At 36.3% G+C, this 27,315-nt stretch overlaps 1 protein-coding gene across 1 annotated transcript in view; it reads left to right on the forward strand.

Annotated features, from left to right (window-relative positions):
* RGS7 (regulator of G-protein signaling 7) overlaps positions 1 to 27,315 on the forward strand; it is an 83,510-nt gene that overhangs the window by 42,806 nt on the left and 13,389 nt on the right. The window contains exons 5-12 of the mRNA XM_008945073.1: positions 7 to 83; positions 222 to 303; positions 13,615 to 13,689; positions 14,759 to 14,857; positions 15,585 to 15,646; positions 17,131 to 17,241; positions 17,733 to 17,858; positions 25,590 to 25,776. Of these exons, the coding sequence (XP_008943321.1) occupies positions 7 to 83; positions 222 to 303; positions 13,615 to 13,689; positions 14,759 to 14,857; positions 15,585 to 15,646; positions 17,131 to 17,241; positions 17,733 to 17,858; positions 25,590 to 25,776 (819 nt within the window). The remainder of the gene's footprint in view (positions 1 to 6; positions 84 to 221; positions 304 to 13,614; positions 13,690 to 14,758; positions 14,858 to 15,584; positions 15,647 to 17,130; positions 17,242 to 17,732; positions 17,859 to 25,589; positions 25,777 to 27,315) is intronic.

The following is a 27,315-nucleotide window of genomic DNA, read 5'->3' on the forward strand; positions in this document are numbered from 1 at the left end:
TTTCAGGAGAGTTTGGCCAGGCTACAGCGAGCATTTGCTCGGAAATGGGAGTTTATATTTATGCAAGCTGAAGCACAAGCAAAGTAAGTTCCTTTGAAGATAAGGAGTTTGGGGATTGCAAGCTTTTTGAAAGGAGAAGGGGAGTAGAAAGTGATTGGACACTTCTGTTTAAAATACTGTCATTCACACTGTTTCTTTTAAATATTCTATAACATTAACAGAGTCGACAAGAAGAGAGACAAGATAGAGAGGAAGATTCTTGACAGCCAGGAGCGAGCATTCTGGGATGTGCACCGACCGGTGGTGAGTGCTGGTGGGACCACTGATGAATGTCAGCCTCTGGGGAGCACTTGGGGTAGCTTGGGAACAAATAAAAGGGCTGTAGGACTGGGGGTTGTGGCCCGCTTCCCTTTTTTTAGAGGATCTGTGGTTTGTATCATTCTACTATTGAAGACTGAAGATGTGTGTACACTCAGTTTAGGCTTTTCAGTGAATAGTTTTGTTGTGTCTGATTTCTTGAATCAGAAGATACCTGTCTTTGCCTATTACCATCTCAAAGGTTTCCCAAGGTATGAGTCACACAACCAAAATTATCAGCATAGCTAAAAATAATTTTAAATAAAACCAAGTTGTTTTTTTTTTTTTTAATTTACTTTTTATCTTGCTAAGTCTTTCAACTTCACTGCGGTCATATTTCCAAGCTATTTTTAATGTGCATCAATGTTAGATATTGTCGGTTTTGAGCTGTGGGAGTCATAAACTGTCTAAACAAGATTTATTTGAGATCCTTGTCAAAGTTTATCTGAAACAAAATTTTTAAAAAAGAAAGGGTCTTACATAATCAACTAGTGTGGTAAGCAAGTGCCCACAATTTCTTCCTAGGTTTTCAGACTGAGCTGATGCTTGCAGAACCAGAGAAAGTGGATTTAGAGAGTTTTTTTCAAATAGTCATCTCTTCCTCAGTTTTCTCTTGAGACAGTTAAGAGAACGGTTTTGATATCTTACTGATCAGTATCCATTCCAATATTTAGTTAATTGCGGTTTCAATATGTATTTATTTTTTTTATTTTTTTGTGTATTTTGGTGTAATTTGGGGTGCAATCTTGGTTCTTTCTGTAAATTCCATCCGCTGCTTTATGTAGAAAGATCTTAACCTGCAGCTAGAAAGAGCATGACTGAGCTTCAGCTGTAGGTACTGCAGCCTGCAGAGCCATTCCTGACCAACTTTTCATCTTACTAGTTCAGATACCACTCATAGTAAAACCATAGACATGTTTTAGGAAGAGCTGTACAAACTCCCTTGAGTTCCTGAGCAGCAGCCCTAGGATAAAGTCCATGCCATCATTTCTGAAGGCACAGCCAGTATCGAACTTACGTCTGAGATTAGTATTATTCACATATAGTAACAAATTTCTCTTGTTTGATGGCAGAGTAAACTTATCATAAAAGCCTTCCTTTTTTTTGGACCTTCCTAAGAAGTGTATAATTTTCCTAATTTTTAAACTTCTCTTGATAACAGACTATGGACCTGAGCGAAAGTTGGTTAGGAGATTTAGGGCATTACTCAGAAAGCAGTAACAATTTCAGCTAAATTGGGGAAGTCAGTTCCTTCAAGGCAAAAGAAATTAAGAAGCTTCTCTTGTTCGAAAAGAAATGCTATGCTCCTGATTAAAGTCTTCATAAAAGAACTCATAGTTTTCCTGAATTATTATCTCTGTTTAAAACCCATAATCTTATGCTTGTTAAAAAGGAACAAACAGGTACTAAAACAGTAAATCCCCTGAAACATTCTTAAGCCTGCATCAGATGCCATAGGAGCGCAGTAGCTATGGCTTGCTGTAAAATTAACTCTTCGAGGTAGTGATCAGGGACATCTCGTGTCTTGCTGCTACAAACAATTATTTTTTTCTTCTGGAGTTACACATTAATATGAATTAAATGAAATGCATAATAAAAGCCTTCTGAATACTTGATGAGATTCAGATTTATTCAGAACATAATTGGGGAAGTATCCTTTTCTCCTAAAAGTCATTTGTATACTTCTTAACTATAATAATTTGAAAAAAAAATAATATCCTCCTGTGCCTCTGACCTTTGTCATCAGTCAGAATGTTGGTTCTCTTGCAGTCATATTTAGCAGGTTCGTGTGCAGATGTTTTTAAAAGGAAGATGGCAAACCTGTAACAGCTTTCTAAGATGAGCTAGAAAACTACACTAGTGCATGTCCTTCTTTGACATCTAAACTCTGGGACTTCTGTTCCCATTGCTACCACCTGTTTGCTGAATGATGGTGATCTTTTTGCTGCTTTGTGAAAAAAGTGAATAGCAAATAGTGATAAGGGTTAGGCTTGCTAATCTTAAAGGTCTTTCACAATCTAATTGATTCTATTATTCTATGAAAAACAAAGCAGATATTTGTATGATTTAATTCAGCAAGACAAAGTATCCAGGTTGGGTATGTCTGGTATGGACAGCAGCAATGTTAAGTGCAAGTGTGCTTTTAAGATAATTTACTAATGATGTAAAATTCAGGAATATGTATGGTTTTGGGATTTGGGGGTTTCATGCCATTGTTTCTTTGTAGCAAACTAGAAAAACAGTAATCTTTAGGTTTTTTAAACCTCGTCACATATACCACACCTTTTGATCCTCTCTCTTTTTAGATTTTTTTAATGAGATTCTATCTCCATTAGTGTAATTTTATCTGTTTATATTTTAAAGTTGTATTTTATGTGGTCTGAACATGACCCTTAGCATCTGAACCACTATGTAATATTACCATGTGTCGAGGATCATGCGGTGGATACTTGCGGTTATTTGTTCAGGGTTTTCTTTCTTTCACTGGTTTTGTTTTTAATGACTTTTCCATCCTGTCCTTCAAGATTAGCCTCAAACACTCGGCAAAAGACTGAATTTAACTTGGCTAAGGAGACGCAATCCTTCATTTCATGCTTTGTGTGCTACAAATCCTAGACTTTTCTGGGCCAATCACTTGTTTAGCCAGAGAACACTCCTGTCTGCTTTATCATAATATTTTCAGAAAGTTTTTAAACATCTCCAGGAAGCGAATATGAATCATGCTATCCAGCTTCTCTAGTGATGTATCCACATACAATATTCATGTTGTCTTTTGCACCTGTTTCACCGTGTACCCTCACAAGGGAGTTACCTCTCCAGCAGACAGGGAATGAAGCCAAAGCAGCAATTGTCACTCTCAGATAATTGCAGTTCTGGTAATGAAACACAGCCTTGTACAATGTTTTATTTTCAGGAAGTACTTTATCTGTTTGAGGGTGATTCTTATAAACCTTATAGCTACCTTGCTAAATAAGACCTTTGCGGAAGAATTTGCACTCACATCATTTAGCAGTGTTACTTAGTCTGATACCTGAGTAAGGGTGAGACAAATGGGGGGGGGGGAAACTTTCTTAAAACAGTGCAACACACTGAAAGTGCTCAAGTTAAAACTAAGGATTGAAGAGGTCAGAAACTGTGAGACAGCTAACTGATGTGATTGTGGAAAGACATCAAAAAATGAGATGACACTGGGTTTTAGTAAGACCCAGTTCTGGTAGCAGCTAGGAAAATAAGCTGAAGTAGCAAGGATGAGGAATTTTTTGTACTAAGTGCAATGTTTATGCATTGATTTTTGTTTCTGTGTGAATTAAATTGACTGCTTTAATCCAAAGCATTCTGTCTTATAAGATCTTACAAGTCAAAAGGCAGATAATAAATTTCTAAAGGTCAGCTATATTTGCCATCAACATTTTCAGAAATGTGTGGTCAGACTTGCCTGGTGTTACTTCTTTTCAAGTGAATAACCTAAATTCTTCTGTATGAAATCTGTAAAACAATTTTCCTACCTTCTGGAATTAAGACATTTGAGAAAGCAATGACTCTGAGTACTTAGCATAAAGGCAACAACCAGATCAATATAACAGGGTTCCCTACGCAACAGTGTTGCAAATACTGGAATCTTCACATACACAAAAATCACATTAATACAGCTGTAATTAAAAATTAATATCACTACTTGAATAAATGCAGTAAATCTACGTTCTGTACAATAATTTATGGTTCTGAAAACCAATCACTACAAACTTAAAATTGTCTTTTGTAAATTAAGAGTAATTAGAGATGAAATTAACTTTCAAAAAGAATGAATTAACTTTCAAAAAGAACGAAGCCTATAACGTCCATCTAGTAGTATATTCTTCTGACACACACACCACTAAAAGTTTAAAAAAACCACAAAACCCCCTCAACAAAACAAACAAAACCCACAAAAAAAACCCAAACCAAACAAACCAAAAAAACCCAAAAAACACAAGAAACTAAACCACCAAACCCAAACAGTATAGTAAGATCCTGTTCTCTGAAGGAGAATGCCCAGCTTTCCACTAGGACAGTCCTAGTATGTGAGAACATGAAAATCCCTGTCAAGTTTCAAGATGCTCTATCTCCTATGAATTAATTTTATGGTTTAATTTATTAGTACTATATTTCTTGCAAATCTCTCTGTATCTCTTTTTCCCCTGTTCCAAACAGGTCCTTGATTTACACAGCCACGGGAATTCCTTGTGTGTCTGATGTTACTCAGGGAAAAGACCTGAGCTCTAGTTTGGGAATACAAATAGGGATAAACAGGAAACTGGTACACTTTTTTTTTTTTTTAAAGATGCTGAAAACATTTGGAATTTTAAACGATCCTAAGTTCCATGCTAAGTGAGTTTTCCCATCTTGTAGTTTGAAAACCATCTGAGTTTTGCCATGCTGCAAACATATTTAGAGCTTGATCAAATTAATTGCTCAAATGTCTCCTCTTTGTCTGATGGTCTTTGAAGTTCATTTGTCTTGCCCAAACAAAAGAAACAACCTGTAGTTAAATTTTTATCCCTTAATTGCACACCTTGCCATGTTTTGATAAAGTGCACTGCAGAACACAAGTGGAACTGATGCTATTTTGATAGTAGTCACTGATCTTCAAATAATTCCCTGAATAAAGCATATATTGCTTTTACTGATTGAGCAGATGGCAAGTTTTCTGTCCTTCACATGAAGATGCCTATAGTGGGTTTAACTTATGCTTAAATGCTTATGCCTTTCTCTGCTGTTGGTCAAGAATTCATTATTTCTTCATCAATATATTTCTAGCGGATTACACAATCAAGTTTATTGCTCATTCATTTCAGTTTAATAAATAAGTGTGGAATTTATTTATCTCTGTTCTGTAATGAGTCAAAACAAAATTAATTAATGAGGACATGTATTCAGCACTTAAATTAATTCTCTGCTACCTGCATAGTTTTCTATTAAAACCTTCAACAAAAGAGAACACTTAATGCTAACAAAGCTTTTGTTAATTCTTTGAGGAATTCTTTCTTCCTTTGAAGGAAGAAGTTCAATAAGATTTGACATTGAACATTCTGTTGCCTAAGATACCAGTTCGATGAACAAATAAGAAAAAATGAAAAGCTATATTTACATAATTAAAAGCCAGTAGGTTGTACATCATTATCAGCTGATATAAACAGCTTTTAGCAGTTAAGCTGTGTACGACTAATATATTTCCATAATACTACTTGACTGTAGATCACTATATTTAGGGACATTTGCAGCATATTGTCAGATGTGTCACGTTTTAAAACTAGATTCATATTAAGGAATATAATAAAATCTAGGGCTATTCTATACAAGTCCAGTTCCAAGTTGTATTTGCTTATTTCAGTGTCACACTGAATCCATACACTGGAATTATTTACCCTATCTTGTGTTCCATAAAGACAGTATTTAGTAGTGTAACACATCTCGTTTAAGATAGATAATCAAAAGGCTGTAGAAATTGGTTAAAATATCTAATGCTTTAGTAGAACAAGCAGGTTTTAATAATTTTTCCCCTTATTATCTGCCAAATTTATATGGCATCTGGGAATGAAATCTGAAGCATGCTTCTACAGAATTTATACTTGAGAACAATCTTGGGATTTGCTTCCTAATCATTAAATATGATTTATAGATGTTAATTGGAAGCTATAGCTGTACTTCCCAGATGAGTTAGTTTCTACTAGAAGAGAGAATCCATAGGAAAAGCTAGGAAAATTGTTAGCTGATTTTAGAGAAGTTTGGACTGGAGCTTTAGGAATGTGAAAACTTGTTAGAAGCTGTATATTAAGTCATCTTCAAACTTATATACTTACTACAATTTAGATATGAAGTTACTGTGGCCATAATGGACTGTAATCCACATACTTGTCTTTCTGTGTTTGCTTCTTATTAGAACTATTAGGCAAGTGGGATCTTCATAAAAGCACTGTAACTTAACAGCAGGTATCAGAAGTCCAGTCACAGTGTCAGTCACATACCTGAATCAGAAAGGCATGTTTCCAAAGAGACAGTTGTGCTAAATTAATTGTGTAGAAGCTGGGAATATGGGACGAAGGGTAAGGGGTTCAAACTGGAAGAGAGTAGATTTAGATTAGATGTAAGGAAGAAGTTTTTCACTATGAGGGTGGTGAGACAGTGGAACAGGTTGCACAGGGAAGTTGTAGATGTTCCATCACTGGAGGAGTTCAAGACCAGGTTGGATGAGGTCATGCGCAACCTGATGTAGTGGGAGGTGTCGCTTCTCAAGGCAGAGGGGTTGGAACTAGGTAATTTTCAAGGTCCCTTCCAGCCCAAACCATTCTATGATTCTATAATTATAGTATTTAAAAATGTGCATGACTCATATATACTCTTGGAAATCCAACTAGAGAGAAGGAATGTTGATCCTATTACATAATCTGTCTTGATACTTTTACAAAAGTTAGAGTGCCACAGCACGTACAGGAAGAAAAAAACTGTCTGGTATCATCAGTTTCAACTGTGGAACAAAGACTATAGTCATTAACTAGCCAGACCCTGCAGTGGGGATACTCCCCTCACCCCCTTTACTTTAGAGTTTGTAATTATTGTGTTATGATACACTTGTGATAGCTGGGGCATAAGTTGGGGAAAAAAAATTGCCCTAATACCGTCACTTGCATCCTAATAATTAAAATCATAATAATATTTTTGCTCTTTCTTCAGACATCTGATAATTTACTGGGGATTTTGTGACTAGAGATGTTGTGAAGTCCCAGTGCTTACACACTTGACTTCTCAGAGTTATTTTCAAAGAACTGCGGAACCAAACAGAAATAGTAATTAAGCCATAGACTTTTGGAAAAGCTAATAAAGTTCATAAGAGTGTTTCAGATTAGGTACACCTAGCTGATTGTAAATTAAACCCATGATTATCTGCTTCAATTGTAAATAACATTTTTTTCTAACCAAAATTGACACCTGTAGCCCAGTCCCTGTAATCACTGGTTTAGCTTGATTATAGCTAATAGTTATAAAGGGAGTTACATTTGAAAAGCTTTCAGGTCCTATGAGATAACTGCCAGGAAAACAATTTTCTGAACTTTGTAAAGGGTTGGAAATGTGCAGCCTTCCCTTGACTGGACCTTAACGTAGTAGCTGTTTGTCCAAATCCTGTTAAAAGGGTTGACTGTTTGTACTTAGCAAATTTGAAATGTTTCTCTGAGACTTTCCATTGCACCAGCAAATCATTAATCGTGGAGCTCTTCCACTGGAAAGCCTTTTCACTCATTGACCCTGAACGGTGTAGATTGAGGTAAACCCCCCAAATATCCAAATAACCTATACCTAAACCTCAGTCTTTCCTCATAAGCTTTAGTGGGTTCTGCATGCTCCAATAACTTCCATCTCTGGGAAATGAAAAATTGGTGCATTGCAGGAGAATATAACCTGTGTTTGTCTTTGTGAGAGCCTCAATTTCAGCCATTACTGACAACTTCCTCAATATAGGATTTTAATGTCATCTTTGATGCTAGACTTTGTATGAGAAAAAATAATCTTTCCCACATAACCAGAGTCAATCCAGGTATTGCTTCAGCTAATAATTCCATTGGTTTTCTTAAGCTGAGTACCACTGGAATTTTTTTCTTTGTCTCACTTCTTCTTTATAATTTTTCATGCTCCTTTTCTCCCCCTGATTTTTAACTATGCACAGTTCAGCTAGCTACACAAGTAAACTGGAATATAAAGACTATGAATAAAAATAAACTGTGGTATTCTGCTTGTCATTCACTGTTTAATTAGCTTCTTTTTCCTACTTTAGAAGTGAGTTATATGAATAGTGACTGATGAGGGTTAGAAGACTACTTTCCTAGAAAAATGACAGAAATAGCAACAAGGACAGAAATAGCAGAATAGATTGTTGCAGAAGGCAACACTAACATTTGACACTCAAGAAAATTCAAATTTTAAGCTTACTATATTTGTGATAGTCTGCTATTACAAAGAATGTCAAAGGCAGCTTTCAATCTCTGCCTTGTCTTTATGTTTGTGTGTCTGTCTTTTCCAAATGGAAGTGAAGATATGTCACATTTGTATCCCTGTCCATATTTTAAATTTATAGTTATTAAATTTTGAAAGCCTGGAGATCCTGACATTTAGTGTTTTGCAGTTAAACTTAACAAGTGAGCCCATGCTTGCAAAACAAATAAAAAGATCTATTTCATAGTGTTTTAACAGTGAAATGCAATGAAATTGTGTAAGAGATGTTACTCAATCTGCCTAAATATTTACTGCTTTAATGCAGCCTCAATTTATGGGTGTGCATATTGAAATGAGGCAATTATTTTAGATAGCACCTGTTCATTTTTAGCTAGAGAGGCTGTGAAATTACATTTCCTTAAATCATCACTAGATTTGTATGGGTTTAGTACACACCGTAGGCTGGCAGAGGGCAGAGGCAGCAGTAAGGAAGCAAATATCTCTCTTGTCTTTCCATCCTGCTGTCCTGGGGAGGGGGAGGCAGAGTGATGAATTTCACACTCTTGTGAATACTTGATTGGAGTGTTCTGTAAGGTGGATAATATGAATTTCAATGTCTGCAGCTTGTAAAGATCATAGATTGTACCACAGAAATGTAGACTGAGAGGGACCCCTGGAGGTACTGTAGTCCAGCCTCCTGCTCAAAGCAGTGCTAACTTCGTAGCTGAATAAGATTCTCCAGGCCCTTAGTTAAACAGGCTTTGAAAATCACCAGGGATGGAGAATCCACAGCTTCTCTTTAGCAAATTCTTCCTTTTATCATGAAGAATATTTCTTTATAGCTAACTGAATTTTCCGTTACTGCAGTTTCTGACTATTGCCTCCTTTCCTTTCATGGTGCACCTCTGGAACAGGGCTCTGCAAACCCCTTCTAGGCAGGAGAAGACAACAGTTAGCTCTCCCCTTTTGCAAGCATGAAAAAGTCTGTTCCTCCACTGGACTTTTATATTTTTAATACATTTTTTGTGTTGTTTGTGGGACCCAAAACTAGTCTTGGTACTCCAGATGTATCGACATGATACTGAGTAGAAAGAAATAACCGCTTTCTTTGCCTTCTGGCTATGCTATTGCTAATTCAGCTGGGTATGTGGTTTGTCTGCATTGCTGCAAGGGCATCCTGCTGACTCATGTTCCTCTTCTCCCTCAGATCATTTTCTACAGAGCAGCTCTACAGACAGTTTCCAGCCTATTGCAATGCATGAGCTTATTCCCTCCCACATACATGGGTGTGTTTGTCTCTGATACAAGAAAACTTCTGGTTACTCTGGTTTAAGTAGACTCAGAGTTAAATTGCCATATTCTTTAAGAAAGAAAAAAAAATACATCAAAAGTTAGACTGATGTCATTATAAACAATAGTTTAGTTTCTGTTGAGTATTCCATACTTATAAGAATTACAAGTACATCATAGCAAAGAGATTTTTACAGAAAAATGTGTTGAGAGCAATTGATTTTGGCTATCTAGCCAGGCAGTAAAAAGCCCTTGGAGTGTGCAAATTTGTACGGTAAATAGACTATAAGTATTAGGTATTCTGCACATTTGGATGGAATCATCCCATGGCTAAAATACCTCATTTGACGTAAACAACAAATTCTTCCAAAAGGTTGCTACAGGTGTCAAAAAATTAATCCACTGTTAGCACTATTACAAGGGCTTCATTCATTCATTGTTGCCAGTTATCAGGGAAAGATTATGTATATCAAGTGCATTTTTTTTAATTTAACATACTCTGAGGTGGTGGTTATTTTCAAATGTTAGCTGTAGCCACGTCCAAGCATGTAAGTTTTTGGACCTAGAGTTCTTGGACCTCCTCTTCTTGCAGAGGAGGCTCCCTCCTGTTACTGTGTTTCTTGGCAGAATCCTATTATGCAGCCTCCCAGACAGCATCAAAAGAAAGTTATGCTGCTTGGAATTCATATTAACATGATTATTCAGTAATTGAAGCAGGGATTAACAACGTTTTTTTGTTGTTGTTTTTTTGTTGTTGTTTGTTTGTTTTTTTTTAATATTCTTTATCTGCATCCATTTATCTCAGTAGTGAATTTATCATAACTAGACTGACATGTCCTTTGCTTTAAATTAACACAATGGCTTTTGTACTTTGAGATAAGGGTATATTAACAGAGGAGTGAAAAGAAACTAACTTTCTTGGAATATATGACAGTTTTTCAGCTGGTTATTTAAAAACAGATGAGGGCAAAATTCTACCCTGGTTCTGAACTTGCTCTATGATAATTTCAACATGGTGACAAGACTTTCCTCTGTGTGTGTGGAGGGGGAACTGTTTTCATACAGGATATTAGCCCTGAAAGAAATAAGCATTCTATTTAAACATATAGAAGAGGTTTCAAGTCTTCCAGGAAATCTGTTTGAAAACTATTTACAGCATTAGTATGCAAATTATATGCTACACACTAAATGGGAATCGCAGCAGAGCACTCTGACAGCCATCTTGCTATTTGAACTATGGTAGTCCAGTTAAAAAATCAACACAAAAAGAAAACACAGCTGGATGTAATTGTATCCAAACACATACTTATTATGTTAATGGGGGCATGTGAATAAAATAAAATGTTGTCCAGCAAAGGTTTTCTCAAAAAGATGATAAATTATTTTATCGAAACATTCAAATAATGTATTTTTTTACCTTTTGTTTTAATTAAAAACGTTTGAAATTTATTCCTAAAACTTGACAGATGTCAAGTGTGGCAGCACCAGAGAAACAATAAATCCCATCTCACATCAAGTGTCATTTTGATAAATATTCTTCAGTATAGAAGAAAACGTGAATTGTGGCCCAAACTGCATTAGGTACTTTCAGTGATGTAACTTAAATCAAATTATGAGAATGGTATTGTATGGTGGTAATAATATATATCTTAAACTCCTATGTTTAACCCAGGTTGTCAGAGTGGTGATACACCTTTTAACTGTTCTACCTTTTTCACTGAAGCTTCCCGATGCTTCCCTGCCTGTACCTTCCTGCTGCTGCTTTCCTGTCACCTTCCCTTTAGTCACACCTTGTCCATCTTCTGCCCTCTGTCTCAGATGAGTGCCCATGCTGAAGTATGCCATAGCAACTTCAGTCTGAGGGGTTTTAAAGAGCCAGGTCTCAGTAAGAATCCACCAGATGCTGTAGAAGGCCAGTACTGAGTTGGGTCTCTTTCCAACAAGCAAAAGATTTGCACTTGTTTCATTCCTAAAAATCTCCCAGAATTTCTTGTCTTGTCCCTCACATCAGTCTGCAGAGCTCTGACAAGTAAGTCACCTGTTCATACCAATTTACTGATAATAGACTCAAAATCTTTGAAAATAAGAGGCTTCAGATCAGATTTATGACTTTTTATTTTCTTATTTTTGTTCCTTTCCATTTTTAGGACATGCTTTTAACAAACCGTAACTGAAAACTAAGCAAATAACAGTTTGTGCCTTATGTGTCTTCTTCACTGTCAGCTGCCACTGTGATCCTAAAGTAGATGCATTGTTTTCATTTTAAATTTATCTCTCAGTGTAGTTCCCTGTGAAATTGCTTTCTGCCTTTACATTGACCATCATACTGAATTTTTTTTCAACCTGTCATTGTCTTTGATAGTTAGAAGCTATTCTCAGCTTAAAAAAATACCAGTTTTGTTCACAAGCACAAAGTGTACCTTCCCAAATCTAGCCCAATAGGCATGTGAGATGCAGTCTTGAGAATAGAAAGTGCCTATTTTTATTCTTAGTGATGATGAACTGTTTATACTGCAAATGTAATATCATCAAACACACATTTTTAAAATAAAAACTTACTAGTAATTTCAAAATAGCACTCAATTAAAAAGTCAGTCTAGTATTTAAAATGTTTTTCAGAGGCAAAGAACCATTGGCCTATTTAATGAAATGTTGGGGTTTTTTTTGGCTCTGCCTGTGTAAAGAATGTTTAAAATTTTTGTCTCTGAAGATTTACAGCCAGGTCAAGCTTTTTACATTACAATAAAAAGACAAAGCTTGAATCATTAGCGTGATAATAAGTCCAGCTTAGTTGTCTGGCAAGTAAATGCTATACATATAGCTACTCCTATTAAAAAAACACACAACCTACTTTCACTAAAAATCTGCTCCCATTAGAGAGCTGGTTTTGTGCTTCCTGTTCTCAGTGGCAAATGTAATCCCTCTAAAATCGATAGGGAAAATTCACCTGAGAGCATAACACTTATTACTAGTTGTTTCCAGCAAAGGGTGAAGACCACATTTCTGCCCAGAGTTTGTACTTAGAAGTGTCAATGGAAGATGAATTAGGAGAAACTAGAGGACTTGTATCATTTAGGTTGCTACAGAATTGTGAGAATAAGTCCCTGAAGGCCAAATCGGTTGTGTTGTAAGTTGTTCTTTTCAGACTGCCAGTCTTCTGGTTAGGCCACTGAAGCCTAGTTTTGTTTTGCTTTGGGGTATTTTTGGGTTTTTTGTTTGTTTGATTGATTGCAGGTTTTTTAGTTGTGGTTTGTTTTTTCTTTTCTGAAGAAACAAATCCTATTTTGGCACATTATTTTCGGTTTTTTTTTTTTTTTTAAAAAAAGGTCATCTTTTAAAATGTCACCCAAAACCAGACACTCCTGAAGGGAGCCTGGGGTTCACAGGTGAGGTGTGTATTGCACAATTCTATTAGTTTTGTTTCCTTATGTCAACCATGCTTCTTCGAGGGGTAGCTAGAATGCACATAGCATGGATTCCTTGGCAAAACCAAAGCAGAAACGTGTGATTTGTTTGTTATCTTTAGAATATATCTTATTCCGAGTTCATGACTCATGATCTCTAAGCATGCGACCTTCATTATCTCACTCCAAAATTCCCAAATATTACCAATATCAATTTAATTTGAATTAACACCTGTCTGTGTTTTTTCTTATAATATGCATTTGGGTATGTTTTGCTCCTCTGTATATTGCTTTCAGTACTTTCAGCATAAAGATAAGCAGTAAAACTTCTAAAAAACATCATAAGGTACAGCAAACAACAATGAATAGCAAAAGATTCTCTCTTGCAATAAACCAGACAAAATGGTACTTGAGAAGCTTCCTTAGACTATGTTATTTCAGTTTTAGGGACAGTTGCAGGAAGACATCAAGTTATTACATGCCCCCGATTATTTGTTTTCTTAGCCTTACAAATTGAAGAGGAGTATCTCAATGAAAATAGCATGGAGTTCCATTGCAGACTTTATCCTTGTGCTTTCCTTTCTTTTTCTTTTAATAGCCTGGATGCGTAAACACTACAGAAGTGGATATAAAAAAGTCTTCAAGAATGCGAAATCCACATAAAACAAGAAAGGTAAGTACTGTTATGCTGTCAAAAACAAGAGGTGGAGGTAATTTATAATATGAAGTTCCATAGTTTCTTGAAACATGTTTTTTTGCAGCTGCGAAGAACAAACACATGAACATGTTATTTTTTCATAAGCTCTTAAATGAATTAGTATTAACAAATTTGCTAATACTATGTAAATGCTATCACTTAAGAAAGGCTTTAGAAAAATACACAAATTCATTTTTGCATACTTTATTCCTGTTGTTTAGTAGATTGAATAAAGCATATTAAAATGTTAATCTCAGTAATTAGAGGAAAATTAAATTAAAAATGCAGTGTAAACTCTTGACAGCAATTCATCTCGTTCTAGTCCTAATGAAAAGGGTGTCTCTAGTTTACAATTATTGCCCAATTGGATGACCAGAAATTGTAGAGGAAGTTAACTTCATCTAAATTAGAATCCAGACATAAACTGTGTATGTTCTCTAGGGATGTACAGGTGGATTGGAACAACACTTTCTTTCAAATTCTTTCTATCATAATAATGTAGATTGACTCCAGCTTTAAAGTACTTCCTTTGAGGTATATTTTCATGTCAACCCATGGAAAGATACGTTTTGAAACAGAAAGTGTATTTAGAGAAAATTTTAGTTCAGCTTATTTATGGTAGTGAAAGGTCCAAGTAAGTGTAATTTACCAAGCAGTAATTGCAAATTTGGGAGTCATCCAAATAATGCATTGTGAGAGCCTAGCTTTCAGGATACTTTCTTCTTTTCCTACTGGTTACCTCCACTTACTTTAATAGCTGCCTTTCAGCGTCATCCCCAATGTTTACAATGCTGTTAATATAGAGACTCAATAAAAGTAGATCCTCTGTTCCGTGTTGTTATGAAATTGTAGAGTTTGGGGAGCATTTATTTTACATCACAGTAGATAAGCACAATTGTATCAGATTGCTTGGCTTATTTGCAGTTTTGTTAGAAAAATATTGTCTTGGCTAACTTCTTGAGCACACTGTACTGTGCACCCTACTATGGATGTGTAGAAAGCGTTGTCTGAAAGCAACTATAATTGTTCTATATTTTTTGTGTAGTCTGTCTATGGCTTACAAAATGACATTCGAAGTCACAGCCCTACCCACACACCAGTACCAGAGACTAAGCCACCCACAGAAGATGAACTACACCAAGAGGTTTGAACAATAACTACAAACATGTACTTTTTATATGAACTTTATAGGAAAGTAGGTATTAAACCAAGAATTATTATAACTGGGAAGCTGTTCAGAACAGATCTAGAAAACATTTAGTAAATCTTTTCCTTGTTTCAGGATATATGGATCTAGGTATGTAACTTCTATTAAAACTAATGAGTAAAACCTGACAATTTTAGTATCTTGCGTTAAACAGTTAAAGGCAGTAATCAGTAGGGTTCTTTGAATAGCTAAGCCCATTAGCCCCTTTAGCAGTAGACAACTTGCTTTTACTCTCAATGCTGATGTAAGTTTTGGGGGTATACTTACCTCCCTGTGTATGCACGTATGAGTTGACACATTTATCTACTGGTAATGCTTCATTAATCTTTCCTGAAGTGTTAAAATAGGAAGAAGGTAAACGTCTGAAGAATTAGTAGTTCTCTTCAAAAGTCTGAAAAAAGGCTAATTGGATTTCTGTTGATGAACCTTTAGGGAAAATGTTATATCAGGTCTTTCTTTTGTCTCTATATGATTTTTTTTCTCTTTGATGGAAAATTCCATTTATTTTAGAATTACACTGGTGAAATGTTGCTTTAAGTCAGATATATTTCTCCTCTGTGCCCTAGGATAAATTAAGGTTAAATTACAGCCCTAATAAAAAAGTTATGGAAATGGAGTCAAGCAATGAATTACTCATAAAACTCTTTGCCTTCCTTTCTTTCAGATTAAGCACTGGCAAATGCAATTAGACAGACATAGATTAAAAATGTCAAAAGTTGCAGAGAGGTAAGAATATTGTCATATCTTCTGGTTTTTCAATTAGACTGGTAGCTATTGGGAAAATGTCAGTATGAAAAAGGTTCACAGAAAGAGAGACCAGGGAGTTCAGGTGCCACAGAAATAAATGATGAGGGTTTACTTAAAGTGGGAGGTATGATTCTTTTTTTATTGATAAAAGACAGCCCAGATATTCCATGATACATTTCTGATAAGCCCGAGAGTCACTGAAAGGGCCTCTGACCAAGTGGTCACAAATTTCACCTTGCACTGGCAGGGAGGCTAAATGGAAATAGGTCTTGGGTTAGTGTTTGGATATTTCAGAAGGGCAGTCACTAAGAAAGCAAGAGAACTGATGGGCAGAGCTGGCTGGGTGAGGAGCTCAGTGCTTGAACAAAGTGAGTCTGAGCTTACTTTGGGTCAGAGGATGTAATGCTACTCTCCTAATAGGACCACAGTTTGTCAGGAAGGGGCTATAAAGCAAATAACAAACAAAAACTCAGAAAGATTAACTACAGCTTAGGTGGAGAAGAGGTAGAGAAAAAGAATGCTCTATCTTACATCAAATACAAAGATAGCAAAATTGCAGAAAATTGATCAGCATAAGACTTAGTAAAGGAAATTAAGCAAAATGCAAATGGTTCTTCATCCTCCTATATATGTTTGTGCATGTGTTTCTAATAATATATGTATGCATGCATGTACAAACATATAAATATATATTTATAAAGTGAACAGTTTAGAATTTGTGTTTACTGAATAGTAAAAATTGAAGATTAAATGTAAGTATGAATGAAAAGAAAGAATATTTGTCTTAGCTTGTCAATAATTTTCAATAACTATGAGGCAAAAGGAAACAAAAAGTGGGAATAAGGCCATGAGAGATGTAAATTGCCAGAATACAAGCAGTTTTTACTGTATTCAACTGTTGTCAGATCAATTCATGAATACTGAATAATTTGGAAAAAAATGTTTTTTTGAAAAGCAATAAATTTGGGAGTAATGCCATTTGATGGGAAAAAATAAAAATATTGACTGTATTTAAAAGAGGAAGAAAGGAGTCCTAGCAGCTGCAGGGCCAATAAATACAGCCTTGATAGCATGCAGTGTTTTAGAACACATTTTAAAGGAACTGATGGTTAAAACTGTAGGGGTACAAAATATGTTGCTTTATGAAAACAAATATGCATAGAAGAGTTTGCTTGATTTAATATATGAATGCCTAAAGGAGACCTAAAAAGGAGCTATGTGGAAGTATTAGGGAATTGTAGTTTGTTTTATTTCAGCACTTGATAAGTCCTGAGCCACCTCTCCTTCTTCGGGGTTCCAATTTTAAAAAGGCTTGAGCAAACCTATTTTAGCCTGAGCCTTGTAGCTGACTTTTGAGTGTCAGCACACCCGATTACCATGGTTCAGTTGATGTTAACTGGGGTAACCTGATCAGGTTTCCTCACCTGCTGACCTGACAACCTTTGATGCTTTTGTTTTCCTAGTCTATTAGCTTATACAGAGCAGTACTTGGAATATGATCCTTTCCTTGTGCCCCCTGATCCCTCAAACCCTTGGATATCAGATGACACCACTTTCTGGGAACTGGAGGCAAGGTATATAATTTTTTTTTTTTTTTTCTTTGGGGGGGGGAGGGGATAAGGGAACATAACAGGATTTTCTTGAACAGTGAAAATTTCAGACAGTCGTGTTGCAGGAAAATACTGATGCAGAAGGGCAATACAGTATCCTTTTGGTCTTTCCAGGTTTACAGTTTCCTAAGATTGGAAGAGCTATGGATTATTAAATCTGTGTAAAAAGTTACAGTAACCAGCTCCCAGGTTCCCACGGGGGGAAAAAGTCCCATGTTTTAAGTATTTCCTACTTGAAATTCCTTATTCTTTTGTGCAAATGTATGTGTGTTACCTTCATCCTGTGTAAGTACTAAGAGCCTGGTTACTCATCTCTGAATGTTGCACAGATATGAGCAATCTGGAAGCTGAGAAGTCTGTTGATGAACATTAGGACTTAGTCTAAATTATGAACACAGAGTATTGGAATACTGAAGTATTGTTTACTGTGGGTTCTGTTGTTTTTCCTTCTGTAGCAAAGAGCCAGGACAGCAGAGGGTGAAACGATGGGGGTTTGGCATGGATGAAGCTTTGAAAGACCCCGTTGGAAGAGAGCAGTTTCTCAAATTTCTGGAGTCAGAATTCAGTTCAGAAAATTTAAGGTAAATAAGAGGGACTATATTTTTTTAATAGCCTGTAAGATACATTGGGGAGGTTTTCTGTCTGATACCTTTCTTTTCATTTTTTGACCCCTTCAAATATTTTTCCATTTCCTACATTTCAGAATCCATTCATGCAGATTGCTACCCGCTCCCATGTTCAGGCTGAGGGGAAAAATGTATATAGTTAGCAGAGACTCACATGAAGCATATTTTCCCATTCATGTCCGACATTTGGTCAAACTACCCATGTAAGAGCTTTTCTCTTGGCTCATTTTATTAAATGGGTTGAAACCATTGACTTATTCAAAGCTTGTTCAGTATATTTTATTAAGGCAGTCAAACGTTAAGAGAACTGTAAAATTTAAAAAGCTGAATTGTTAAAAAAAAAAAAATCACATACTTTCACTGTTGGCCGGGTTTCTGGGGATCATTGGTCTTTTGAAAATCTCCACCAAGATTCTAGTACTCATGATCTGACACAAAAGTAGCGTGACAGCTAGCTCTGAAATTCCTCACTAATTGCAAAATGGAAATGTACTGCTAATGTATGATGCTTAAATAAACAGGTTTTTTTTTATGCATATATACAGAATGACTTTTAAATGAGGGAGAACAATTATCTCATTTTAAAATATTATAATCCATCCATTGACTAATAGCATGGTTTGTTGTTGCTGTTCTAAGGTAGTAATATTTTGGTAAAAATTGTTTCAGAGGGATTAATAACAGGCTTTCTATAAATAAGTCAAACTGTACATAGTACAAAAGCATGTACAAAATATTTTTCTTTTTTCCACCTTCTTGTCAGATGTCCTCTGTATAACATTTGGTTTTTTACCAGCAACATAAGCATTATAAAAACCTATTTGCACACAATCTAGAACTCAGAAAGACCCTACTTTTTTTTTTTTTCTGTGCCAGTTCTCTCTCTGAAGTGGTACAGCATAACTATTCATATTAGACTACACTTATGTAGCATCTTACAAGAGGTATTTAGCATTTGATTCAAAAATTCTGATTAATTGCACAGACCTTGTTGTTAAGTTTGTCAGCAGAAGAATTGGAGATGGACTTTGCTGAAAATGTTCATATTCAAACATTCAAGTTTGCGTCACAAAGGTATATTAGATACTCTAGAGTTTATGATATTTTTCAACTGATTTGTTTGCCGTTACACACATGGAAATATGGCCTGACCTGTACATGTATGTTGATAACTTCTTTGGTGCCAGATGATTTTTAAAATTAAAAATTCCAAGTGGTAAAATGATTTTTTTTTAATTAGGATAATACCAAGAAAGGGAAAGCTAACTTTTTTTTTTTTTTTTTTAAAGAGTATCCTGGTAATTTCTTATGCAGAGCAGCTGTTGAAACATTAACCTAACCAGCCCAGTATGTGCTGCATTTTCTATGTTTCTCTGTGATTGATTTGTTTCTCTGCCAACTAAGCTGTTACCCACATAATCCCTAGCTCTTTCTTCTAATTTTATTTACAACACTAACCACAGGCAAACTGCAAGTGACTTGATCCAGAAAAATTCCCTAGAGAAATTTGTTCAGAGCTCATTCCTTGATATGCTATCTACTCTTCTCTCTAAATTCTTATATTTGCATTATAAAATATAATATCTGAGTAATGGTGAATATGAGCTTAAAGGCTGTCCCTGGGAAGGATCAGGCAGATCAAACTTGCACTGAGAAGTTGCTTTCTGGGATTATTAACTGAAGGAGAATTGTCTCACAAGCTCAGAACGATGTTTATGAATTCTCAAACTGCAAAGAAATCAATCTGCCATTAGGCTCACACAGTAAAGTCAGGCTAGGAAGCATAAAATTGTAAAGCTTGTTGTGTATGAGAGTCAAAACGTTATAGATCTCTGTAACAGAAGTTAAAAGCTTGATAGTTTCAAGCTTTTAACTAAAGCACCCTAAATTGAAAAGACCACTGATTTCTTTGTTCACCTGTTAACCCCACTGTGGCAACCTGTGTTTTTGGGGGTGTTGATAGCCATCTTGAAAGAAATACTTACTTCTGCCCACCTCTTCCCACTGTAACAAAGTGAACTCAACTTAGTAGCTGGCTCTTGTCCTTTTACAGATCTAATAATGATAGACTGTATAACAAGCACCAACAAACCTACAGTGGGATATACAGCTGGGACTTGAATTCAAGCTACCAAGCACAGTATGTGGGATACATCAGGGGACTGCAGACGCTAGAGAGATTCAGTATAAGTTGATTAGAAGTCTTACACCTCTCTTTGGTGAAAGAAATACCAAAAAATGTGAAACGAGAGGCCTACCAGATATGCTGTTTCTGTTCAAGCGTGATTATTTTATTTAGCTAAGAGTCCCAGTGTTGCTGTTTCATTAACTTGGACTGAGCATGTCTAAGCTGGCTGCGAATCTCATTCTTAGTGGATTATAGATCCTGTCTTAAGAAACAGATGAAGGAACTTGAGCTGTGAGTTAAAACTAAGCACTCTGGAATGATTAGGAATGCAACCAGGTTTCACCTTCTTACTCTGTATCTCTGCTTTTTTACTTTGCCTGCAAATTGAGTATAATAGTATTTCGCTCTGTAAAGGGGTGTTGTAAACCATAAAAAAGAAATGAAACTAAGCAGTTCTGTCAGTGCAGTAGCTTCAGTACAGTGTGATTGCAGTTTGTTGACACCCAAGCTGGATTCTGCATTCATCTAATTCAGGCGATGACTTCTAATTTCTTGCTACCATGCAGATTTTTTTAAGGGATTGCTTTGCATGCTGCTCACTACATAGAACAAATAGCTAAAGTAACATATGATTTGGATAATAAATGTATAAGAGTCCCACTGACTATTATGAAAATGGTGATTGCTGTTTAAAATCCATGAGACTTAAATTTGAGTGTGATTCAATGAGCTTGGTCGCAAGGCTGTTCAAGCACTGAAAGAAGAATTTTCAAAGAGACTGATATAGTGAAATGAATCTTACTGCAATGTAGAACCTGGAGACCTAATTTCTTTCACCCTTGTAGAAAATCCCCATTTGTCTCCATATCCTTCCTTTGTCTGTACTGCTGCAAAAATTCTTTGGAAAGTTAATATTCGTATGCTGACTGTACATTTGCTCCCAACTGGCTGTTTTGTAGCAATTGCAGCCTGTAAAGATCTACATGGTTTCAGGCCAGCTAACCTGAAAGCCTGTCCAAGTCATTATGCAGGATTGCAGTAGGTGTGATCTCCAAGGCAGCAGTAAGAATGCAAAAGCCTCCCAGGTTAGTGAAAGGGGGAGTGGTGACATCTGCCAGGATGCACAGAAGGAAAAGCTGCTGGACACCTTGCCCCTTCCTTTGATCCTCATTTATTAGCTTCCATAATGTGTGAGTAAATAGGGAAAAGGGGCTTTGAGATTCAGTTGTCCAGAAAAAGAAAAGAGGGACTAAGGAGTTAGCTAGATTTAGATGTTTTCTCTTGATAAATTTTCTCTGACCATCCCCCTGCAAGCTGAGATTTTGTGAGGTGTTTATTTTGGATGCATCCACATAAGTTGTAGAAACATTCTGTACTGAGATAAAGGCTTCGGTTATGTCCTGTAGGAAAAATAAATAGAACCTCACATACACACTTCTAAAAATATGCAGTGTTGCCTACAAAATGTTTCAGTAATAGTGCTTAATTATATGTTTAACTTACTGCAGTGGTTCTGTTTATCCTTTTAATAACAATATAACAATGCTTTTACTAGAGAAGGAGGAAAATGGTGCAAGAGGTTGTTTTTTCCTTTTCAGTCCAGTCTATTTCACTTCCAATGTTTTGCTCTTTATTACTGATTACCACTCTTGATGACTCAAAATGCAAGACATTTCTTTCTTCACTGATGGTGGAAGAGAGACTTCTGCATGTTACGAAGTGTGAAGTTTGATCAACTGTACTTGATGTCTGTCCTGCAAGTCTGCACAGAAGTGTTGTTGATGACACTTTCCCATACAGTATGGGCACTGGTATTGTTTATTTTTCACACTGTTTATTATGATACTCTGTTTTTGGTGCTAATAACTTGACCAAAATTTAATCCTCAGGGCTTAAGTTGCCTGTGCTTTATTTCTCATTTAGACTCAAGCTTAAACTCTTAAGTCCCAGAAATGTTGCCATTTCTGCAGATTAGATGGGAAGGAACAAGTTGCAAGATTTAATGGTTTTCTCTGCCATTTACTTGAAGACCTTCAGCCCTACTATGTCTTGAAGCTTGAAGTTGTACTTTGCAAGAAGATGGACTCTAGGAGTCAGAGTGTAGTCTTTCCTGTCCCTAGAAAAATGGCAGCTGATATTCTTCATGAAGCTTCTTAAAGTTTTTGCTTGCTTTTACTGAAAAGTCTGTCTTCCAACCTGTTGTGTTACATGCACTGGATGCAAAGCTCACTTCATGGTCTCCACACTCTGCCTAAACCTCAAAAGTTTTGTGGAGAATCAGTGCAGCCTTTCTCTCACTCTGTATTCCTGTGTGCTAAATGTGACTGATTAGCTCGATCTGGGATCTGCTGATAGCTGCATCTGACATGTAGGTCAGTTAACAGGACAGAAGCTGTGTTGCAGCTGTGCTGTTTATCTGGCAAGGCCACCCTCACTTTGAAAGTAATCCAGATGGAGGACATAATCCCCAGATGTCTTGCAACATGTGTCTTACCATATCATGTGGCTGGATATATGACTACCATGTGCTATACACTCTCAATCAGCTACACATCTAGCACGTGATCCAGTGTGTGGCAACCCAAATACTGGGACAGAAGACAGCAACAAGGTTTACACTCAGCTACTCAGGTCTCTGTTCAAATGGTACTGAGCATCTTCCAGGGAGGGTCATCATGGCGTAGGCAGATCTCCACCAAGAGATACAGTGTTTCACCTAAGGGCAGAGAGAGACTAAGGAGAGACTAAGTTCCTTCCATGAAATAGCTCTGAGTCTGCATATATGAGTGTTCAGAAAATGCATCTGGATTCCCCCTCTCCGCTCTCTTGCCCTTGTACACATTCACTGTTGCACACTGCATGCTGTTTGCTACAGGAGTCTGCCCTTGCTCTGGTCACAGCTCATGAGGCAGAGAGCTGTAAAAGGGGACAGGGAGCTCTGTAGACTTAAAGCCCTGTGCTGGTCTTGCAGACACCATTTCAACTTCATCTGTGCTATTGGTTGCCATGGGATATTTGATAAGTTATTTTTGAAAATGTAAGAGGTAGCAGCCTTATTTTTGGCATTTCCTAGCTTCACATATTTGACTTTAAATCTCTGTGGGAGGAGGGCAGGCATTTTTTTCTCGTAAGTAGATTAAAATTTTAAAATGCATATTGGCTGTGAAGTAAACGCCCTGGACATAACATACCACAGAAATCAGCATTTTCTTCCCACTTTTACAGAGGTCTGTATATTTAGAACCTCACATTTTCAATAGGGCTTTTGAATGCCAATGTTAGAAGGGTAAAATAAAATTAATCTATCAGAGAGCTGGTGTTCAGCCTGTAAAGATATATCTATATAACTTGCCTATTCTATGCTGGATGCTGAATTTTTCCTCTAAGCAGTTAATTTTATCTCCCATCTATTTCCCTGTAGTTGAGTTACCTACCGTATGGAAATAGTTTACTTGCAAAACAAAGAGAATCCTGAGGCATGTTTGTGGTGACTTCCAGAAGTATTGGCAGTCATATAATGGAACAAACAAGAATGTGACAGCTTTGAGCTAGATCCTCAGGATGTCTGCAGGGTGACAGAAAATGTGTGTTTACAAAGAACATCCTTCCCTTTCATTTTTCTATTCCATACCTGATTTTGATACACATGAGTAATCAGTCAGTCCCAGAAGATGCACTTGAAGGGTTTAGCACTGCAGGATATACACTTTTAAATGCAAATATCAAAAGCAGCTTAAGGAAACCAAAGTAGGTTGCCCAAATTTGACAGAGTGAATTGAACTAGAGTTTGAAAGCTGTGCAGTTTTTAAACTTGAGTTATGAGGCCTCTATTTTTACTACATTGCCATCAGATTCTCAGGATACTTTCCCAGGCCCTGTACAGTTCTATGTCCAATTCACATAACAGATTATGGAGATAAGTGATGCTACACAGAATTTTTGAAACTTAAGTTCTTCTGTTGGCACAGACTCCCCTTCTGACCTTGGAGAAACCATTTTACATTTTTATCTTATTAATATATTTGTAAAACTGGGACAATATTACTTCTCTGTCTCTTGGAGAATCTTAAGGGATCAATAGACAGAAAGAATGTGCTTTGATACTATGAAAATTGGAAGGTGTGGAAATACCTAAAGCAGTCATCTCAGTTGAATGAAGCTGTCCATGATGGCTTGTGAGCAATGACCTCCTTCCAACTGTGCTACAAAGGAGTTTCAGAACAGGACTATGAAGGACTAATTGCCTCCTGAAAGGTAAATCATCTCAAGTGAAGAGTTTCTCATAGGAGGAATGCTGTAATGTTTTCTCTGCTATAAGAGTTTTTCTCCTCTCATAAGAGTTGCTGCAATAACTATATTAGAAATTAGTTTGAGTGGTATCATTTTGCTTTCTTGTGTGGTCTGAGTACAGTTCCACTGTTGCTCTCTTATATGCCATCCTTGTTTAACTAAGCTGAAGGAGCTCAGTTTGATCTCACAGTGTAATCCAGGTGGAACCACAAATTAAAGGTGCACACAAATTATTCATCAGCCATGTAAAATCCAACTTATTTAACAGTTAACTCACTTCAAGATTCAGCTTATCAGTTTTGTAGGATCAGCTGTGTCAAAGCAATAACGAAAAGTCAAGATAGTATATATTGCTTATTTAACAAATTCAAGCTTTAGTTGAGCTCTTAGGGGAGGGGGAGAACTAAGTGGTCTGCACAATATCTAAGCATGGGATCCTAGCTGATTTTAGAAGTATTTTGTGCAGTGAGAGACTCTGAACACTCTTAGAGGACATAATAGTAAATCAATCATAACAGCAAATGAAAACTCATTATAGATCACTAGCTGTGATCACAAAGTGCTCAAGACCTTTTTTAGTGATCCTGCTTCAGAGTCAGTAAGAAGGATGCAATGTACTGGGCTGCACTGTATGTCACTGCCTAATGTTGGTTTGCTCAGCAGCAGAATCGACGATAGAATGGCTATGTCCATTTGCCATTTTAGTAAAATTATGACTAGAAATGCAATGCTGAAGAAATAAATTCAATTCCAGAGAGCAAAACAAATGTTTTTTTTCCAGTTTATATATCCTTTTTGGAGTAGTTAACAAAATTACATTTAGAATTTAGCAGGACTCAGATTCCTGAAGATATCAAGAACATAAGTTCTTATCAGCTTTTGAAGGAATGTCAAAAAGCAATAGGTTTATATGTGATGTAAGCCCTTGTGGTTCAGGTGAAATGAAATCTCAGTTTAATTCCAGTTAAATGGAAACCTTCCCATAAGCAAGTTACCAATGCATCAGTAATGAAGGATTTCCCACCTGTCTCATGAAGAGGCTTATAGTAATCGCTTCTTAAGGTGGATTGATTGCCTGAGACAGTATCCCAGAATGCTGACCTCAACATAAAATCACATTTTTTTCTTATTTTACCATGTTTTAGATGAAACTTTCGGTTACTTTTTTTTTTTTTTTTTTTTTTTTTTTTTTAAGAGCAAAGAAGAGCATGAGCACTTCATTAATGATTATTCTGAACTGGAAGTCAAGATGCTGTATTGTGCCATAGGTTCTGGTTAGCAGTAGAAGACCTGAAGAAGAGGCCTATCCGTGAAGTTCCTGCTCGCGTCCAGGAAATCTGGCAAGAATTTCTTGCTCCAGGGGCACCCAGCGCTATCAATCTAGATTCAAAAAGTTACGACAAAACCACGCAGAATGTAAAGGACCCTGGCAGATACACATTTGAAGATGCTCAGGTCAGTTTTCAGTCCTGTTAAGGGATAGGTGAACTGGAATATTAATTAATGAAACTTATATTAAAAGATAAGATATATATTGGAATTAAATGGTAATGCTCTGTTTCCTAAAATGTCATTTTGACAATACAGATGGGTAGCAGTCTCTTTCAGGAGGCCTGTGGATTGCAAAAGCTCTTAATGCAACTTCTGTGCCTGATCTAGAGTCTTTAAGTGGACTTCAAACAGAGCAAAGCATGTAGTGCAGTGAAAATGATATTTCCATGTTCCTGTTTTCCTATTTTTCTTATTCAGTTATATTAAGAGAAAAGCTTCCCCCCTACACACATTGATTTCTAGTTCTCAAGATCTATCTCTGAAAGACTTCCCTTGATGCAGGCTCAGTGTCTGTTCTCTCAGTGCATGTCCAAAAGTGTTCTTATTATTTTTAGGAGCCATAGGTTTCCATCATGAAAAGAATAAGACCCATGTAATAAATAATAATAAAATGTAAGAATATCATCTGTTTTTCAATAATCAATATTACAGCAGTAAGGAACAGTCTGAAAATGCCTTATCTGGACTTTGGTAGTCTGATTTAGTCACAGTTTCAACACCATTATCAAATGATACATTTTACCAGAGCTAGATTTGTGAAAATGCTATATTTTTGAGGTTGGCAGTATAAGTTAAAAAAAAAAAAAAGTAAAATAGAAATATTGGTTTTCATCAGAAGAAAAACTAAGTAATTCTGTGTTAAATGCGACACTTCATGTGACTTATAACTTAATATTTCATCTTTACAGACTTCTGAGAAAAGCAATAGAAAAGAATTGGCTTTACAGTAAAAGTACTAGCACCAGTATCATCGTCCTTTTTTCATCAGCAGCCCAGTGATGAAAATTTAATTATTAATGCAAAGTGAAATGGTGTCAAAAGGAGAGACTGAGATCATATCCCTGCAGAATTTCCTACAGCTTGATTATTAGGTCATCATCTTGAGATTCAGGAGATGCTACTGCAAGTCCCACAAAAGAGACAAGGGAATTGAATTAGGACTGTCTATTTTTTTGGAAAGTGCCTCTGCCCTAAATAGGAGGGGGTATAATTCTATCACCTTTTCACTTTATTATTATAAGAATAGCAACCTATGATGCATCAAAAAAGTTTTAATTAGACCTTATATCATACCCAGTGTTTTGAAATGCTCTACATTAAGCCAAATGCAGTTTTTGCTTGCATCTGCTGATGTCCTGGTGATTTAGGAATGCAGCATATAGCAAAGACGTAAATTACACAACTAAATAATCTAACAAGATTAAATGTTTTTTTTTTAAAAAGTCTGCCATTGAGTCACAAAAGGACAATTAAGTTTCTTGCCAGTATCTGTTTGTTTTTTTTTTTTAAAAAAGAAAGTATAAAATTTCACCATTATTTTGCTTCCAGATGTCTCTCCTTTTTTTTTTTTTTTTCCCCTTTCATTTATGAAAGACATGGAGTATTGATTCTTTATGCAAGTAGGACTTTCCCTCCTGACAGAACTCTGCTTATTTGATCCAG

The sequence above is a fragment of the Merops nubicus genome, unplaced genomic scaffold (genome assembly GCF_000691845.1).
Source record: "Merops nubicus isolate BGI_N331 unplaced genomic scaffold, ASM69184v1 scaffold4788, whole genome shotgun sequence".
NCBI lineage: Eukaryota > Metazoa > Chordata > Aves > Coraciiformes > Meropidae > Merops > Merops nubicus.